Consider the following 19,396-nt stretch of genomic DNA (forward strand, 5'->3'; position numbering starts at 1 on the left):
AATGCACTTCCACCAAGTCTTGGGTTTCAGATCCTCGGGGCTTTATAAATGTAACAAGTTTATTTAGGAATAAACTCCACCGACATTTGAAAGGCCGACTCCGAACGGCTCTAAGCTTGCACCCTCAAAAGAGTTTACTGAAAGCCAAAGCCCGGGAATGAGCGTTTTTAAAATAAGAGCGCGGCCCCTTTAAGGAGTAGTGAGACTGTGAGCGTGCTGCATTGTGGGAAGCGGAAAGACACCGGAAGTGAGAGGCTTAAGGAGCGTCGTAGGCCCGGTGGCGCAGGAAGGCTGATCGACGGCTCGGGTGAGTGGCGAGTGGTCTCGTTTGGGTCAGTGACACTGATCGGGGCTGGTTTGCTTTTTCCCGGGTGAAACCTGCAACCGGTGTGTAAATTACACGTGCAACTTAATCCGGGTTAAGTTGTTTCGTAGGTAGTTAAAATTCCGGCTCTCTTCGTTAATGAAGTTCAGAACTCTTCCTTTTTAAGTTTCATAAAACGGGAGCGAAATCCAGTTATGCCTCTTGTGCTGCTGCTGCTAGATAAGCTCAAGGCAACTCAAGCTGGCCGGGAAACATGGATTATAGGTTTCATAGTCCTGGGGTTATTGGGCAGGTCGACTGGGACTGGTGGGAGTTAGGGCCCAAAACAGTTGGAGCCTACAAGGGCGTCTGCCCCAATTTAGAAAAGCAGCATTAAAAACGAATTGGACTTTCGGGAAGGTGCTCAAAAGGAAGGTGGCTGGGGGTGCTTTTGATGATATTTTACACCGTATGTGCCGTATATTTTAGAATTTATATGGCTGTCTGGCTGGCATACTGATCCTAGACTGTTGACGACAGCCAACAAAAACCAGAGTAGTAACAACAGAACAACCCTTCCCATCAGATGCCAGACCAACTGCACCATTAGTTTCCTGACTCAAGCCCAGTATTTGGGGTAAGAACCAGCCAGATGGTCTTCACAGCCTTCCAAAGGTCAGGACCAGCTATAGAGAAGGTGCTTCTTCAAAGCCTCAAAAGATGGCAGCCTTCAAAGGAAGGGAACTGGAACTCGCCCAGGTCAGCTAATGGAATGGCAGATATTATTGGAGAGAGGCAGTCCCATAAGTAACTGATCCTATGCCATGCATTTCTTTAAAGGTGAGAAGAAGCACCTGTAAAGCAACTGGGAGCCAGTACAGTTCAAACAGCAACAGTCGCACTATAACTTGGGGGAAGCACTGGGCACCCATTCTGCAGTGAAGGACCCCCAAATTGCACAATAGTTCTGTCTGGAGGGGAGGGTTACCTTGTCCAAACAACGAAGGGACAATGACCCACAAGCATTGTGTCTTTGTAGAGTTGACTTGCAGCCAATTTCTCCCCAACCATGCCCATAGAACCTCCCAATGCTGACCAAACAGTATAACCTACCTAGCATGGGTAGAGATACATGATTGGGTATAATCAGTGCGCAGGTAGTCTTTGACTTGCAATTGAGCCCATCATTTTGGACATAGGTTGTAATGGTCGTAAAGCAGGTTACAACATGCCATGCCCAATTTTATGACCTGTTTTGTGGCAGTTGTAAAACAAACCGAACTGCATTTGTAAAACAAGCGGACTGCTCTATCAGGTCATTAAGTAAACCTATTGGTAGCTATAGAGTGTTTTTTTTTGCCAGTCACATGATTGCAGGGTGCTGCAAACAGCCATAAATGCAAACTGGTTGCTAATACCCAAAATGTGGTCAATGTGACTGGACATGGGGGTGGGATCACCAGTCATCGGAACTTTGAATTTGGGCTGTAAGTTCCATTTTTATGATCTGTCATAGGTTGAAAATACCTGTACAAATGATGCCAAAATCCATACTATTAAAGTTCATATTTCCATTATATGTAAGTTTGTAAAAAAAAAGTTTGTAATATCTACAAAATGACAATAAAATATAAAAGTCTTCATTGAACTTATAAAATTGGTATAAAGTTATAATAAAACTCCTCAGAAGTATTTTAGTGATGGATTAGCTCTCACAATTAAAATAGCATGAAAGCTCTGTTTATGCTGGCTCTTGATCCATGGATTGCTCTCAGAAAAAAAAAATGGTCTTCCATACTCATCCACATCTTGGTATCCTTGGGAGAGAATTTGCTTTTCAGGATAGACTAGATTAATTCAAAAATGGTCATGATTTTTTAGCATTTGTTAAAATAGTTTGAAAACCTAAAACTTTTAAAATAGTTTGAAAACCTAAAACTTTTAAAATAGTTTGAAAACCTTTTTTTAGCATTTATTAAAATAGATTTGAAAACCTATTAACAAATACAAACATGTATTTGTTAACAGGCCATAGAATAGAATCTGGGAACATGGAAACTATAGCTGCTAATCCTCCTGGAGGATCAAATGGCTTGGAAGAACCCAAGAAGATGACAAGAGAAGATTGGAGAAAGAAGAAGGAATTGGAAGAACAACGAAAACTGGGAAATGCACCAGCTGAAGTCGATGAGGAAGGAAAGTAAGTATTGTTTGTAATCCCAATACAATTTTCTTTAACTTTTTTAGCATAACATAACAAAACTAAGGAGGCAGGGGAGACAGCACCCTGCTGGCCAAAATGGCACGAAGGGGCACATAGCCTCCCTATACCTCATTTTTGGTCTGGACGGCCTCCTGCAGCACCCTGCCAGCCAAAACAGGATGCAGAGGAGCCTCGCACAGCACCCCCCTGCGCCCCATTTTGGCTGCCAGAAACACCACAGGCCAATTCTTTGCTATTTCCAGGCCGACCCTGCAAGCCAGATTTAAGCACTCCACAGGCCGAATCTGAGCCTTGAGTTTGACAACCCTGGCATAGAGAATCTTAGTCTTCACCAGAATGCTCCATTGCTTTCTTTGCCAGTCACTGGGGAACAAAGAACAGGAAAGACAATCAGAGACAGAATCTATGTACAGAAACGTACATAGTGATTATATAGGTGAATATATTATATAATATAGGTGAATATATGTTATGTATGAGGTGTATTGTTGAGCCACATGAGCATCTGTGAAAATCTTGCTCGCTCTCCCATATCATACAGATAAAGTTCCAGTTAAGATCTTAAAAATATGGTATGATGGAAATTGAATTTTTTTAAAAAATTGGAAAATTAAGTGCCACATTCAGTGATTCCTACTTAATGACTGGAGCCTAAATTCTCATCTAATTGTAACACTACTTATTACAGAGACATCAATCCTCATATTCCCCAGTATATTTCCTCAGTACCATGGTATATAGATCCTTCAAAAAGGCCTACACTGAAACATCAGAGACCTCAACCAGAGAAACAAGAAGAATTTACATTACTAGGAGAATGGTATAAGCGAGGAGTTAAAGAGGTAGGCAGCTATATGTAAAACCGATGCTGTGCAAGATTATTAATAAATGTTAGCTAATTTGTTTGGCTTTTTTATTATGACGGGTGTTTGAAAAGTCAAATTCAGTGATGGTGAATTTATACTCAAATGTGAAGGGGCATAGTTTGTTAGCTATGTCTGGCTAAAATTCCCTGCAATTAGCATTTCAGAGTATTTATATAATTAGATAATTTCTTTGTAAAGTTAGAATGGGCTACCATATTCTGTATTCTCATATAGGAGAGGACAAACTAAATACTCTATTGCTACAAATGAGTTATTTGTTTTTGTCTTTAGAATGCTGTTGCAACCAAATACCGTAAAGGTGCTTGTGAGAACTGTGGTGCATTGACTCATAAGAAGAAAGATTGCCTAGAGGTAAATAACATTCCATAAAAGCAATATGACCCTGTGTCTCAGGTAAAATTTTGTAGTCTGTGGATTTTAAAAATTTTTATCTAATAGAATTGAGTTCTGTGGAACTTAAGAGTTGCATGGAACATAAGGACAGAAGGCCTTTTTTGCTGGGCCACAAGGGAGAATTCCAGTGGCATTTTTTTTTCTTTTTGTTTTCTCATCATGTGCATTTTGAAACATGAGTTACTGTAGTTCTCAGCAAACGAGGCCTTTCCCCCTCCCACTGCATTGCCTCTTCTTAACTCTTCATTATATGTCAAAGCTGTCAAACTCCCGGCCCGCTGGCTGGTTGCATCATGCACTAGCCACACCCATGCCCAGTTTAGCGGAAGGGGGAAAAGTCCTAGTAAGTCCAGTGACATCACCGTGAAGATGTGAGTTTGACATCCCTGTTGTTTATTCTCCATATGGGCAGAGATAGCTCAAGCTTGCCTTTTGAAACCTGAGCTGCCTCTGCCTGAGTCCTGCATCTTCAGCAGTGGAAGGAAAAAAGTGATGAAAGTCAGCTTGGAGTGGCAGGGGCTTTTCAGAAGCCAGGCGTGAAGTAGAGGCCTGGGGCAGCAGTCGACTGATCCTGCTAAAAGCTCCAGGCCTCTACTTCAGCCCCAGCACGGCTGGCGAGGAATGCCACTGTGCAGGGTAGCAGAAAGGACAGAGATATTGGGGAGATAGCAAGGTGGATGGAGTTGTAGTGTCCCTGTAGTTGTAAGTGGACTGCCAAATGCCTAAATTTTGATCATGTGAAGGTGGAGGCACTTACAACAGGTGTAACTTTATGGGCCAGGCGTAAATCCCATTTGTTCAATGCCGGTATAATTTTGAATGGTCTGAACAAATGGTCGTTAAGCAAGGACTGCCTGTATGAGGAAGAGGTTAATCAGATGACAAACAGGAACCACTTTTCCAAAAAGTAACAATTTGGTAAATAGCAAGAGAATCAAGTATGTTGTTAAATATAGCTAAATTAAGGCTATTTGCAATTGTTAAACTGCCTTTCCCCTATTTCAATCACAAAGAACCAGGAAAACTTTTGATGACAGAAAATTCAGGTTTCCACCCTATGATAGAGAATAAGGCATATTCTTACACAGCTATTGCAGTGAGGTTATCATGGGATATGGTGGTCCAGGCCACAATGGATAGGCCAATAGGATTTTAAGTTTATCATTCCAAATTTTAGGTCTTTGAAGCTCCTGTTTATTTCTTTATTTACAGCATTTTAGTAGTGTTTTCATTTAAAAGAAATCAAAGCAGTTAATTTTTCTGTAAGGAGTTGTATTCATTTGTCCCTCATGGTCCCTGGTTTCAGTGTTAACAGTGGAGCTGTAGTTCAGCCACATTAATATAGTAGCTGCATTACATCTGGAAAAAACTTAATGCTACTAAGGAAGAGTCTGCTGGAAGGAAAAAGTAGGAAAAACATCAGTACTATGTTTCCCTCATGTCTGCTAAGAAACAGGAATAATTGTAGGCAGCTGTCTTGCTGAGAAACAAAGATTGCATTCCATATTGTTCCCTGCAGAGACCTAGAAAAGTTGGAGCAAAATTTACAGGAACTAACATTGCACCAGATGAGCACATGCAGCCTCAATTGATGTTTGACTATGATGGGAAAAGAGACCGTTGGAATGGTTATAACCCAGAGGAGCATATGAAGATTGTAGAAGAATATTCGAAGGTTGATCTAGTAAGTAAATTGTTTTTACCCCACTTTGGGTATAACATCAACACTATCTTTTGTCATGTTGGTATAAAAATAAATAACATATTATCCAGAACTGATTCTTGTGCTAATATAAACATATAGATGTGTTTATAAAATAGTGTCAGAAGCTGTTATTAGTTCATTTACTTTAGTTTTCCAAGTGTTCAGATGAGATTTTTTCCTCTTCCATGCTTGGAGATCCTGGGGATATACCATACCTGTTCATGTTTGCATTGTAAACTAAGTACTCTTTCACCAAGCAGCACCTTTCTCTAATAATTAAGATTTCCCCCTTTCCCAAAACTTGGTTAGTCAACAATTAACCACAAAGTATCTCCATTACTAAAAAAGGAGACAAGAGAAAGGTGCATCCTCCTACACACACCATTCATAGTTTGAAGGGAACCATGGTCAATCTTTGGCTGCCTTTACTTTTGATTCCATTGATATTTTTTCATTGACTGCCTCTGAATTAAGACACCAAAGGGGCTAAACATTCGTAAGTCTTGAGAAAGTCATTGAAGAAATGAAGGAACAGATTTCAGACAGAGTTTAGCAAACTTACTAGGAGTGAGGAAGAAAGCTGAGTTAGATGTAAGTCAATTTTCTGTCTGTAAATTGCTTACACTTCTGTATTGTTGACTCTAAATTATAATTCCTTGCTCATCAAAACTAAGAACATTTATTATTTCATGGTAAGTATGGAGTGGTTAGGAAATCTTTTAAGAGAAATACTACTCCTGCTTTTCCTTTAATGTACAGGCTAAACGCACACTCAAAGCTCAGAAACTGCAGGAAGAACTGGCTTCAGGAAAGCTGACCGAGCAAGTGGTAAGTCAGGGGGAAAACATCTAAATCAGAAGGATAAGGTAGTGTTTTCCTCCTTTTTAAATGTATTTTTCAGCTAGTATAGGATGTTGACACAAAAGCACGGAATATGGCTAAAATCTGTTAAGGTAGAGCTTTCTTAATTGTAAATTCTTAATTGCTTCACTAGATGGCAGTGTAAACTTGATATAATTCTTCTGAATGTGAGGAATCAAAGCTTTTCAGAATGAAAAGATATTTTCATTGTTTGGAATTTATTTTCGTTTGCCTGGAAACCTAATTATTTATTTGGGTAGCTAAACATTTCTTATTCTGGTTTGCAGCAACTCCCCAAGTTTGGCAAGAGGGGTTTTGTTTTGTTTTTTGCATTACTGGCTACCTGATCTTTTGAACATTGCACACAGAATGGACTCATTTCTCTCTCTATATGAGCATGTGTTCTTTTTAGTAATGATGAAGTCCTGTTTCGTACTGGGTCTTGACATAACCAACACAAGGATGCCATCATAAGCGCTATGATCCATTTTGATTCCTTATCTCCTTTTAACAAGTACTTTTAAAATCTAAATTAGAAGCCAATTTAATTTAAACTGTTGCATTAAAATTACAGTTTACCAACCCTGACAGTGTTCTATATTGTTATAAAAGTATTAATGTCTCAATTCTTGATTTTAAGAGTGGGTATGAAATTTCAGAAATATTTTAGTTATTTGTTTTGTCACTAAGAAAGGATGAAAGAACGATATCCCTAAAGCTATTTGGAGGAAAGAATCTTAGATAAATAAATAAAATGGCTTGAAGCTAATGATCTGCCTTGGTTTAGCTTGAGACCAAATAGAGGCCTTTCTTTTCAGAATGCCTTTTCTCAAACAATTTATCCATTATTTTGATTACTTCACTGTAAAGTTACTCTGTGCTGATTTTCAGAGACTGTTTTTGTTGTTTTCTCTAGAATTCTCCACGTCATCGATGGGGAGAAGAGGAACCAAATTTACAAACGGTGAGAGTGGGGTTTTTTAATAAATAACAAAAATTAAGGGTATTTTTTTGTTGTAAATATGTCTTTCACATAAATAATTTGATATTCTGTGATTTTTAAGTAGCCTTTATCATTTGCCTTCTTATACGGAGATCTGTAGATTCATCTCTCGTCATAGCTGCAGTTTTTCAGGCAAGTGATATAATGAAACTTGGCCCAAAGCAGAACTTAACTCAAGCTTTATATAATTGTGTTTTTATTTGCAAACCACTTAGCCAACTAATTCAATCCTTCACTAATAGAATTATATTGATATTAGTATTTTTTCAAAAAAAAAATCACCTAAAATTTGGTATATGTATTTTGTTATTGATGCAAATGAAATTGCACCAGTTAGTTAATGCCATGCTCTCTCTTTTTAGGAAAGAGATCATAACAGTGAAGATGAAGACGAAGACAAATATGCAGATGACATTGATATGCCTGGACAGAATTTTGACTCCAAAAGACGCATTACAGTCCGAAACTTGCGCATTCGAGAGGATATTGCCAAAGTAAGCTAGACAATATCAAGAACTGTCATTTTGAAGCTAATATTCTCCATGTTATTCTAAAAGGTGTAACTTTCTTCTGCTTATCTTCCTTTCATATCAGTAGTATCATGTATAATATGATATATGCTACTCAATGGCTTAGGATACTGTGTGAATTCAACATATGCAACGTAATAGTGTAAATACAGTGTAAATCGTTAAGTACTGTGTAAAATGATCAAAATAATCCAAGATAAAGAATTTCAGCTATCCTCCCTTTCTGCAGAATGGCATTCCTTCCTTATAGGGGTAAAAGAGAACTGGTGGTGGATATAGTGATGGGTGATAGCTGTAATGTATCCTAACTTTGGCTTGGTCGAATTCACATTATTGATTATCCGATTTTATTGGTATTTCTACATGATGATCTTGGAATAGCTACATTAAATTGATAGTGCTATTAGCTATATTAGAACTTCAAGTTGATATTTTTATGTTCTTGCTCTTTAGTACCTACGGAATCTAGACCCCAATTCTGCCTACTATGATCCTAAAACCAGAGCAATGAGGGAGAATCCTTATGCTAATGCAGGAAAGAATCCAGATGAGTAAGTTAGCTTCAAATTGCTTCAGCAAATACACGGTCTTATATACTGCCCTAGAATTGATACATGGGAAGGTCTTGATTTTCAGTTTGAAGAAAGTTTTTTTTTTAAAAAAAAATAGAGAAGTGTGTCATTGTGCTCGTTCCTCAAAGCAGGTTGTCTGGAATGCTCATAGATCTTGGAAAACTTGGGAGAGTTGGTGGTGAACACAGATGAATATTAGTTGCCTACAGTTTAACTCTGCTGTAAAATAAGTACCTCAGGTTTCTGTAAAATTATCTTTAGAAAGCTTTTAACTCTCAGTGAATAACCATGCCATATAAGAAAAAGTTTTTTAATCCCTTATAGTAGATGTTTTGCTTCAGAAGAACGTATATCCTTTTTTCTTGCCCAAACTTTATTTGGAGATTGTTTCTCATAGTGCATTTTAATGACAGAGAAATTACAAATTACTCTGTCAATACGTTGATCTAAATTACTAACAAAGTAATTTAAAATGACATTTTAAGACCAAAAAGATTGGCTGCTGTAATCAAAATGCAATAGGAGAAGCAATATGTCAGTCTGTGCTCCATTCAAAATCCAAGAAACACTCAGACTCCAATGGTTGGAGCAAAGGTCTTCTTTTACTAAATTTCAAAGTGGAAGCTACAGAGAAGATTCTGAATCTAAAGATTTTGGCGCGCAGATCACATATACAAAGGGATGGAATTGTTCCCACCCCCCAGAGTTCAAAAGACTCTTCCAATTAAAAGTTCTGCATATGATCGTGTGGGCATCTTCAGGTGGTGATGAGGCCTCTGTCCGTTGACCTTGACTTATTTTGATAAAACTTCGCAGCTGTGCAGAGGATAGAAAAAGTAGGCAAGGAAATAGAAACTTAAAAAGAGAAATTTATACTCCCCCTCCTCCTTCCCATTTACAGGAATGTAACACCTCCAGTTTTCTTCCCTTCCAATTCCCCCCTCCCCCCGTTGCTAATGACAGCCGAAAGATGGAGCAGTAAGAAAGATGCAAAGTAAGGAAAGATGCAAAGTAAGGAAGAAATAAGGCAGTACATAAGATGCAGAAGGGATCATCTTGAAGGCTGACACAATAACGAATCCCAGAATCACATTAATAAACAAAGAATGGGTCTTATTAAATTTATACTTTTTAATCAAAATGGCCTTGCATTTGCTTTGCTTCTGTGCAAAATAGAACCACAAGCTAAATACTTACAGAATAAACTATTTTTCTTACAGGGTCAGTTATGCAGGAGATAACTTTGTACGTTACACGGGGGCCACCATTTCCATGGCCCAAACTCAGTGTAAGTACTAAATCTAAGGTGTATAAAAGACTGCTGCTCACTTGTTTTTAAGTTAAATTTGTTTTAGATAAGATTATTCTTTAAGGAAGAATATTTATATATCACACTTCATAACTGCTCATCTCCTTCATAGATGCCCACTTTACTGCAAGGAATGTCATATTTGATACTAGATTTCCCAAGCAAAGGTAGAGGGGGAATACTAGAGGCAGAGTCCTCTAACAGTGCCCTCTCCCAAAGTATATTAAAACCACTGATTTTTTGAAAGATGTATGTATATATCTTTCCAGACTCTTCAAGGATTATAGGTGTATGCTTTCCTTGTACTATCAAAGGGCCACTGACTACAGAAGGAAAAGGTCCACTTTTATGATTTCTTTGGGGGGTGGGTGATGGCTCAATGATTAAAGACATTGAGCTTGTCAGATGGAAAGCTGACAGCCTGGGTTCAAGACCCAAGCGCCATGCAACGAGGTGAGCTCCCGTTACTTGCCCCAATTTCTGCCCACCTAGCAGTTCGAAAGCATGCAAATGCAAGTAGATAAATAGGTACCACTTTGGCGGAAAGATAACAGCATTCTGTGTACCTTTGGTGTGTAGCCATGCTGATCACCTGACTACCAAAAATGTCTTTGTACAACGCTGGCTCCCTCAACTAAGAAATGGACATGAGCACCACCCCTTAGAGTCAGGCATGGTTACCTTTTATCTGTACCTTTATGAATTCTTAGCAGATTGGAGCTGGAAATGGGTTTATTTATGATATCAAGAGACAGAGGGATGGATGGGCTGGTACCAAGTAAAATGTCCTCTCGTCCCCTTTACCTCTCTCAGGTCCTTGGTTTAAAAATGGACCTGGCAGGGATAGGTGTTTATCCTTCACACTGGTTCTCTCTCCTCCCTTTGCTCTTGAAGCATCCCAGAAGATGGGGAAGAGTAAGAATCCTCTCTTCTAGGGTTTCCTTCACAGATAATTTTTTCACAATATTTTCTGAGTGCTTATTAAATAAAATAATAGTTTAATGTTCATGTATTTTAGAAAAACTGAAAATATTTTTCTTTTTTTATTTTCAAAGTATTCGCCTGGGAGGCCTATGAAAAAGGCTCTGAAGTTCATCTTCAAGCAGATCCTACAAAACTTGAACTCTTGTACAAATCTTTCAAAGTGAAAAAAGAAGACTTTAAACATCAGCAGAAAGAAAGCATCTTAGAGAAGGTAAATTAACAGGCATTCAGTCTCCTTCAGAATGCCCTTTTTACAATATGTTACCTTTTTACTCTGGGGGTGCGGGTGGAAATGTTTGCAGCACTATGGTATCATTTGCCATTTCTAAATTAATTAAAACTTTATAAAGTAAAGTAATTACATGTCAAATTATGGGAGACTTCACCAGATCAATATTATTAAAGAATAAGTCAATTAAAAATGGAAATAATCTTGCATATATCACTAGAGAAAGCTAAAACATAATTATAAATATAGCCAACTTCAAAGTCAGAATAAACTTATGTAACTCTTGACTTGATATTTTTTGTGTATGGTATCTTAAATTCCCAAATGATTTTGAGACAGTTTTTTAAACCTGGGGGGGTTTAAAAGCAGGAGGTTGTAAGGATGTTTGTGGGGAGTCCGTTGTAACTTTGAACAGTCACTAAGTGACATAACTTTATCAGTACTCTCTCCACTATAGGAATCTCATAGAAAATCAAAATGCATTTTACATGGTGTAAAATGCTATAAAACTATTTTTTTTATTTGAAAATTTTGTATGGTCACTCATAACACAACTCTGGGTAGCTTACAATAAAAGACAAAAGTGATCAAAAACAGTAAAACCAAAACCTGGCATCTGAACCATCCTTCATAGGGCATCCAAAAAAGTCATCCTCGGGCCACAACATCACCCTGTTCCAATCTTTAGGGGGAAGAATCAGCACTTCACAGTTGTCCAGAAAGGATGAGGTCCTGCCGGATCCTGGGGGAAGGCTATTCCACAAGGCAGGGACCACTATGAAAGAGACACATTTCATAGGACCTGCTGGATAGCAACATTTAAGGGAAAGAATCTGGAGCCTCTCTACCCTATCCAGTCTGGTGAATGGGCAGATAGATATCTTCAGGGAACGGGAGTCCTGCAAATGAATCTTTCAAACTTCTCTTTTCTTTTTTTTCTTGTAGTATGGAGGCGAAGAACATCTGGATGCCCCACCATCTGAACTGTTACTTGCTCAGACAGAAGACTATGTGGAGTATTCTAGACATGGAACAGTTATTAAAGGTCAAGAGAAGGCTGTTGCTCGCTCCAAATATGAGGAGGATGTAATGATCAACAACCACACAGTAAGTACCTCAAGCAGGATTTGGCAATTTGTGGTTCTTGAACTAATTTCAAATACTTTCTGCATAGAATAAGTGTAATTAGCCTCTCTGCGATACTTAGCTACGGCAATCCCTGCAATCCCAATTGCCACTGTTAACCAAATCCCACAGTCACGAGGCAAGGTAAGGTAACTTCTTGCTGGTTTCCCACAACCAAAGTCATTGGGGAAACCACAGCAGCTGTCAAGTTCCAGGTTGCAGGGAAGTAAGTAGCTGCTGCTGGATGGGAGCAAAGGGGACACTAGGGGGGACACAAGCATGTACAGGGGTGCGTAAGAGTTGTGTGGGTCTGGGAGTGGGTGCAAGAGTACAGGGTGAGAAGGGATTGTTGCATGAGGAGGCATGAGAATTGGTAGGCACACAGGGTGCCTAGGGCTGGCATGACCACAGAGGGACTGCAGGAGGCTGTATAGGTTGGGGAGACTTATCCTGATGACTTCCAACCTTCTCTGCCAGCTTCCCCATTGACTATGGGGAAAACGGCAGGGAAGGTCACAAATGGCAATCATTTGATCATGGCTGCTACAACAATGTAAATGTGAACCATTTGCCAAGTGTTCAGATCACAATCACGTAACTGTAGGGTACTGGGATGGCTAGAACTCTGAGGATCGATCCTAACCACTCTTTCAGCACCATCATGACATCAGTCACTGAAAGAATGGTCATATGTCAAGGACTTGCTGTGCTGATAACTTCATCTCTGCCCTACCATGTGCTCTCCTCAATAGGTCATTCTTGGTGAATTGCTGTCATTGATTTAAAAATTGCCTGGTCTGACCTAAAACAAATTTTAAAACCCTCTTTATATTAGAAATAAGTCTTTTCAAATAATGAACAGTTATTAAGGATTCTCTGCTTAGAATTATTCTGAGATTTACAATTGCAAAAATCTAGAAGACAATGTAATTTTTGGCTTTTATGTGTTTTTTAAATTACTTTTTCAAATTTATTTCTTTAGGGAAATGTATACTGTACAGTGCTTTTCCTTTTCCTCCACATTCTTGTTTTATTCTTGTTCTGTTAAAGTTAGCTAACTGGTATGTGATCCATTAGGGACTTTTCATGGCACAATTAAGATGAAGCCAACAGATGGAATTAGGGCTGGTTACTAACTTTACTCAGAATCAGATTTAAAACATGAGAAATCAGTTTGTAATGAGAAATCAATTTGTTATCTAAACATTAAGACTCTAATTTTTGTTAGTCATTCCTAACACTATGGTGTTAGTCATCACAAAGTGTCTGATGTTAGTCATGAATAGGTTCATAAGAGAGTATTGTGAAACATTTGCCATGAAGGAGATTTTAGCAGAATTGAAACTGAAGGTACTCTAGATGCAGCTTGTTTCTTTCAACAGAGAATTGACCCTTCATTGAGCCACCAGTTTGTTTTCCTTATTCATTTCAAAATATTCTATGAGGAAAGTATTTAATATTTACTGGGTAAGGTTAAATGCAAGGAGAAAGTTCATCGTAATTATAGAAATGCTTACTTACTTAAATTTAGCAGTTTGAACCTACTGTCTGGGAAGGTAATGGGGATAAAATGTGAAAAATATTGCAAGTGAAATCTGTCCCATACTTTTTAGATTCCATTGATTTCATTAGTAGAATTAAGCAGATGCTAAATCTTTCAAATAAACCAATATAATAGAATAGGGATTTGGTTCTTGATACAAAGGAATTATCACATTACACGCAACTCAACTGATTAGTGCATTTTTCATTGTTTCTATTCATTTTTCTGCTGTAGAAGGTTGCACCAAACCTGTACCGAAATTTAAATAGTACATTCTTTGGGAATAGAGTATTTCTTAAATTTATCACAAACTCTTTGGGAATCAAAAAAACCATTATGAAATGTAATACATGAGATTGCAAGCCATTATCATAAGCAGTTAATACCTTTGTTTTCCTTGCAGTGTATATGGGGTTCTTACTGGAAAGAAGGAAGATGGGGATATAAATGCTGCTACTCATTTGTCAAGTTCTCGTATTGTACAGGAGAAGCTGGAAAGGAAATTGCTGTAAGATATAGTTTATTTAGTGGAACTATAAATTGACATTTTAAAAACAAACCTAATGCTTAACCCTCTTTGTGAAATTGGATTTTTCTTTTTCCTACACATAGAATGCCAGTGAAGAATTGCCAAGTGAGGTGCATGAGGATGAGCAGTTAACCAAACCCAAAACTCTAATGGAGGTGGGCTTCTTTATTGTTTTGTTTTCTTTCTAGTAGGTGGCTTTCTAATGAGCCTATTGCCAGTCAAGGACAAGATAAGCTATTTTGGTATACAGAGTGTATTTATAATTTTTTTTCCAGTAGCCAGAAAGGCCCTAGAAGGGATAGCAGTGGTATAATTATGTCACAGGATGTGACAGATTATTCCTGTTTTAGAGGGAAGGAAGATTAAGTGCAATAAGCACATTTAAGCCTTGAAGGGGTGCCACACATTTTGCTGCTTAATTTACAAAAAGTAAAAAGAAAAGAAAAAAGACTTTCTGCTATTATTCAGTGGCATGATCTTAGAGGCAATAGAAAAGTAGGTGGTGAAGTGTGGATGGCCTTCTGTTTACTTGTTTCTGTTTTATATGAAGTCCTAAAAACATTACAGCACTTTCTAGGCAATTATAATGCAACTATTGTACACTGGCAGTTGCGCATCTGTTGCAGTTGTTGAAACTTTCAGGTAGGATGGGATTCTGCCAGGTAAGTGATATAGATACATGCCATCTGCCCCTAAGAAGAAATTTAATGTGACACTCCCTTAAGTACCTATTGCCTGTAGCTTAGAATACCCTCATTCATGTCTGTCTGCATTTTATTTTATCCTCTTCCCCGTTGCTACAGATACACCAACAAAAACAAAAGGACGAAAAGAAGAAGAAAAAGAAAAAGCATAAGAAGAGTACAAGTTCTGATAGTGAGGGAGAAGACAGAAAGAAACAAGAAAAATTGAAAAAGGTATGCATAAAACCGCTGTCACCTGTATTATCCTCAAATCCTCTTAAAGTGTACAGACTATCTGGCATACCAAGTTCCAACATGAGAATAGAGGCTTATTTCTCTCAAATCCCATGCTGGAACTTCTTTCCTATCAGCTATCTTTCCAGCAACAGATCTTCATAAATTCATATTTATTTTCACAAACCCATATTGAATTGAAAGGAGAGAAATTGTGTTTTCCAATCAGAACACATTGGCATAATAAACCAAATTCTGGTTTTCTTGGATTTAAGGGAGAATTAGAGATTCCTGCCCTGTCTTGTGATACCACTGTGAAATTATATTCTCAGTCTATAGAATAGTAAACCGTATTCTCACAACTATATGGGAACAAGTTCCTGTTGATTATTGAAAAAGTCAGTGGATGCTGAAGCTCTTATATTTAGCATTAATTATTAGTAGTCTGTGAAATTTGAATAAATTTGCAGTGTGATATCATTTATACAACTATTAGCTTAGACAAACATAATGTGTTCTGACCAAGGCTTCCTGAGACAGTAACAATCACATGCTGTTTCCAAAAACCTTTTTTTAATATTTCAATAGCTGTGAATTATATGCATTCACAGCCCATAATGAGTCCCAGTTTATGAATAGTCCCAACAGAAGTCTGCCACAGTCTTTCGGAATAAGGCTGATAAGCACCCACCTTTATCTCCCTTGAAACGCTGACAATGACTAAATTGCCAATTAGCTGTACAAGGCCAAACAGCACAAAGTCAACACAGAGCTTCAGAACGAACAAAGTTGCTTCCTGCAAAAGCTCATGTCCCTTTGCTCCTCCTTTATGTCTTATGGGAGGGGCCAGTCATCTCCAAACCTTACTCCTGAGTCGCCCCTTTTGTCTTTACTGTTCTTGCCTTCTGGCAGCTCTGTGCAAGTGCGCACTGGGAACAGGCTCCCCTTGTTCCTCTGCCTTGCTGATGTCAGATTCTGGAGGCTCCGGAGTCAGCACATAACTCTCAGATAGCTCTGGCCCCATCTCTGTCGGACGCAGATCCCTCATCCACACCCTCTCCAGATTCTAGGAACTGGCCCATGTTCCTCCCCACTGTCCGACTCTGCTGCCAGCTCTGCAGGCCGCTGGCAGACCACAACATGTGTCGCTTCTGTGTTCATAGTGAGATGATTTTTATTCTGTTCTGATATATACTATAACTCTTGGAAGATTTTATATTGGCCATTTGCTGGAATCCTTTGGATCAAATCTGACTTATTACGTGACCTATGTGATCTATTACGGATTGCAGCTTTTTCCAGCTTTCTCATTACTTTCCTGAGTATCTTAGCAGCTTTACTCTTTGAATTGTATTGAGCATTACCATTTGCTTACTAGATAGTTGTAGTTCCAGGGACAACTGTAACACAGCGGTGAATTTGTATTTTCAGGCACTGAATGCAGAAGAAGCCCGTCTCCTTCATGTGAAAGAAATCATGCAATTAGATGAGAGAAAGAGACCATATAATAGCATGTATGAAAACCGAGAACCAACAGAGGAGGAAATGGAAGCTTACCAAATGAAGCGCCAGCGACCAGATGACCCCATGGCCTCTTTTCTGGGGCAGTAGTTTTGAGCAAAAGACTTGCAAGCTCATAGGACTTGTATATAGGTGTCTAAACAGATCAATGTTATATGTGTGTCACTTTCCCTAAGCAAGTTGTCAACTGATGTCCTGTTCTTTCGCATCATACTTACCTATGGCCCACCCAGCCTAGAGCTCTCTGAGCAGAAAAAAAGTTTTTTGTTGAGCAGGTTTGCTCAAGTCCTTGTAAATTATAATGCTGAATGAATTTCTGAATTTTAAAAATGCTATATTGATGAGAAGAGTCAGTAAATATTGCAAACATCAAACTGCACACAATTGATAGTCTGTTTCAAAAATACATAATTGTTTACTTCCCTGAATAGATTAAAGCTGACTTTGAGGAAAACTATCTGAATCTTAATAGAATTGCACAATTCTGAAATGGTTTTCAGTTTCTCAGCAGAATTTATTTTAGCATTCCAGCTATTAAATTCTGGTTCTAATATTTCATTTCTAATAGGGTACATTATTCTGTCACAGTTAAAGATTCTATTTTCCTATAGACATCTATGGACTCCTGGGCCTTTTGTTTTATATCAGTCTGCCTGTAACTTGTTGATCATATTGGCCTGGAATTTTAAGGGTTCAAATTCTTATCAATATGGAAATGCTTTAATTCTGATTTTTTAACAAAAATGTTGAGTCTTGTAGTAACAAAGGCTAGTTCATTAATGTAACGTATGCCTGGATTTGACTAATGAGTCGAACTGAGGAGCTCAAATTGGAGGGAGATTTTGCCATGCTGACATGGCAAGTCAGAAGTTAGTGAAATGCAGAATACGGTCCAACATTAATACATAATGCTCAATTGAGAAGTATAATGGATATTTATATTAGTTGTTGGGTAATTGCCAAACTTCCTGGCTTTAGTATTCAATTGTAGAAGAAAAAAGTCATTTTGAAGTAATTCTAAATGAATAGAATCAACTTGGCAATATACATTAGATTAATAATTTCTCCCTGGATAGTGGGACATTCCTACAGGTGCTTATTATTGCTGTTTTTATATGCCTGTCCTTTTGGCCAAAGTTGTTCCTCTGGTTGTAATAGAAGGGCATTGCTGGAAAGTAATTATATACCTTATATACAGATAAGAATGCAGTTGGACCCTCAAAAAGAACATGCAGAAAATAATACAGAATATTTTGACATTGTAATTGTAGCATAGTCAAAAAGAAATCCCATTTTGAAATGTATTATTCCAAAAATGTATATATATTTTACATAAGCTTTTTATTTATTGTTTTCAGTTTTAATAGTAATTCCTGTATTCTTTTATACTAATTATATGTTTAGGTGCAAGTATTGTTTTACGGTGTTGTGCTAATCTTATTAGAAAATTAGACTCTTAGGAAAACTAGATTAATTTTAAAATCTGCAAACTCATACTATCTTGTTTTAAGATTTTATCTACAAAAGGAAAATGTATTTCATAAATTTTAAGTGTTTTTTCATCTGTTCTGAACTGACATTGAAAACCTGATCAAAATAGTAGAAATGTTTTAGTTGCAAGAAAGCCAGCACACCACTAAGACTTGCAATACTTTACCAAGCTTTATACAAGGGAAAAATGGGAAGAATAATAATTTTGCATGGTAACCTTCATGGTAAAGTGGATTTGCACTTTAAAACTGAATTGGATTCTAGAAAAGCTATTTTCTAGATCTGTCCAATTTTTACATATCCAGTGCAATCCAAGAAAGGTTTTTCATTTTCTGTCATATTTGGGGTTTTTTCCTAGTTTAGCTCTCATCCCATGTGTTTCCATATAAACTTTTTTATACCTTTTCTTTATTTTATACTGAAAGCATTGTAATTGCTAACAGCAGGAGAACCTACCCACAGTCTACATCTACTTTTCCTCCTCTAGTGATGTGATAGGAGGCTGATATCCAAAACAGCATGTCACCACCTGTAATTTTCCTAATACAAATCACACAAGTTTATTTACCATATAAATATTGTACTATGTTCTGGCATATTATGTTAATTGTAAAAGGGTAGTGTTAATTTTAAACATCAGCCCAGGTTTAGCCTAAACTAATTCGTAATGCTGTTCTGCTTTGCATCTGTGAACATTTTATTTTAAAGGCTCTAAAATTATACTAATCTAAACAGAGCAGCTAAAGCCTGGCTTGCCTCATACAAATCTAATATAGGCTAAACTAATGAGCATTTTGTTTTGCTATCAGAACATTTTATAAGATCTCTCTTGGGATACTGCACAAACTGTCCCAGATTTCATAAGCGAGAGCCAACACAACATACCATGTTTCAGTAAAGAATATAGCTGTACTATTGCACAGTTTGCCAGAACTGGAACAAAGGGGGCTTAGGCTTGGAAACAGGGCAACTAAAAAATACTGTTGGAAGAATTACCCTTCTGGGTTCAGTTCCAAAAGACACTGAAAACATGGAGGCTGTTTGGAAAGATGGTTTAATGGTGGACAGAACCACATGACTTGGAGCTCCAAAGAAGGACGGGCTGATGCTGGTTTTAAATCCTCTGTTGGGATTTGAATTGGAGCTTGTATTCTGATTGGTTGTCAGACTCCCATGGGGCCCTGCAGGGGCAACTTTGTAGGCTGTCCTGAGTCCCAGGCTTGGTTGAGCCTTGCTGGGTGATGATGTAATGAAAGGGCATCTTTTCTT

The 19,396-nt window shown here is 37.9% G+C and overlaps 1 protein-coding gene across 2 annotated transcripts; it reads left to right on the top strand.

Moving 5' to 3' along the window:
* The first annotated feature begins 249 nt into the window (after positions 1–249).
* SLU7 (spliceosome associated SLU7) lies at positions 250–17,658 on the top strand. Of its 2 annotated transcripts, none has more exons than XM_026696323.2 (16): positions 250–387; positions 2,333–2,504; positions 3,217–3,370; positions 3,686–3,766; positions 5,328–5,492; positions 6,273–6,341; positions 7,291–7,338; positions 7,740–7,871; positions 8,361–8,458; positions 9,700–9,767; positions 10,844–10,983; positions 11,947–12,108; positions 14,073–14,177; positions 14,282–14,353; positions 15,002–15,115; positions 16,547–17,658. In XM_026696323.2, the coding sequence occupies exons 2-16, from the start codon at positions 2,356–2,358 to the stop codon at positions 16,724–16,726; spliced, it is 1,737 nt and encodes a 578-aa protein (XP_026552108.1). In that variant the 5' UTR covers positions 250–387; positions 2,333–2,355; the 3' UTR covers positions 16,727–17,658. The 2 variants fall into 2 exon arrangements, with proteins under 2 accessions (XP_026552108.1, XP_026552110.1); XM_026696325.2 differs by having other exon boundaries at positions 250–307.
* The last annotated feature ends 1,738 nt before the right edge of the window (positions 17,659–19,396 follow it).

The sequence above is a fragment of the Pseudonaja textilis genome, chromosome 2 (genome assembly GCF_049901715.1).
Source record: "Pseudonaja textilis isolate UNSWEBS1 chromosome 2, rPseTex1.2, whole genome shotgun sequence".
Taxonomy (NCBI): Eukaryota; Metazoa; Chordata; class Lepidosauria; order Squamata; family Elapidae; genus Pseudonaja; species Pseudonaja textilis.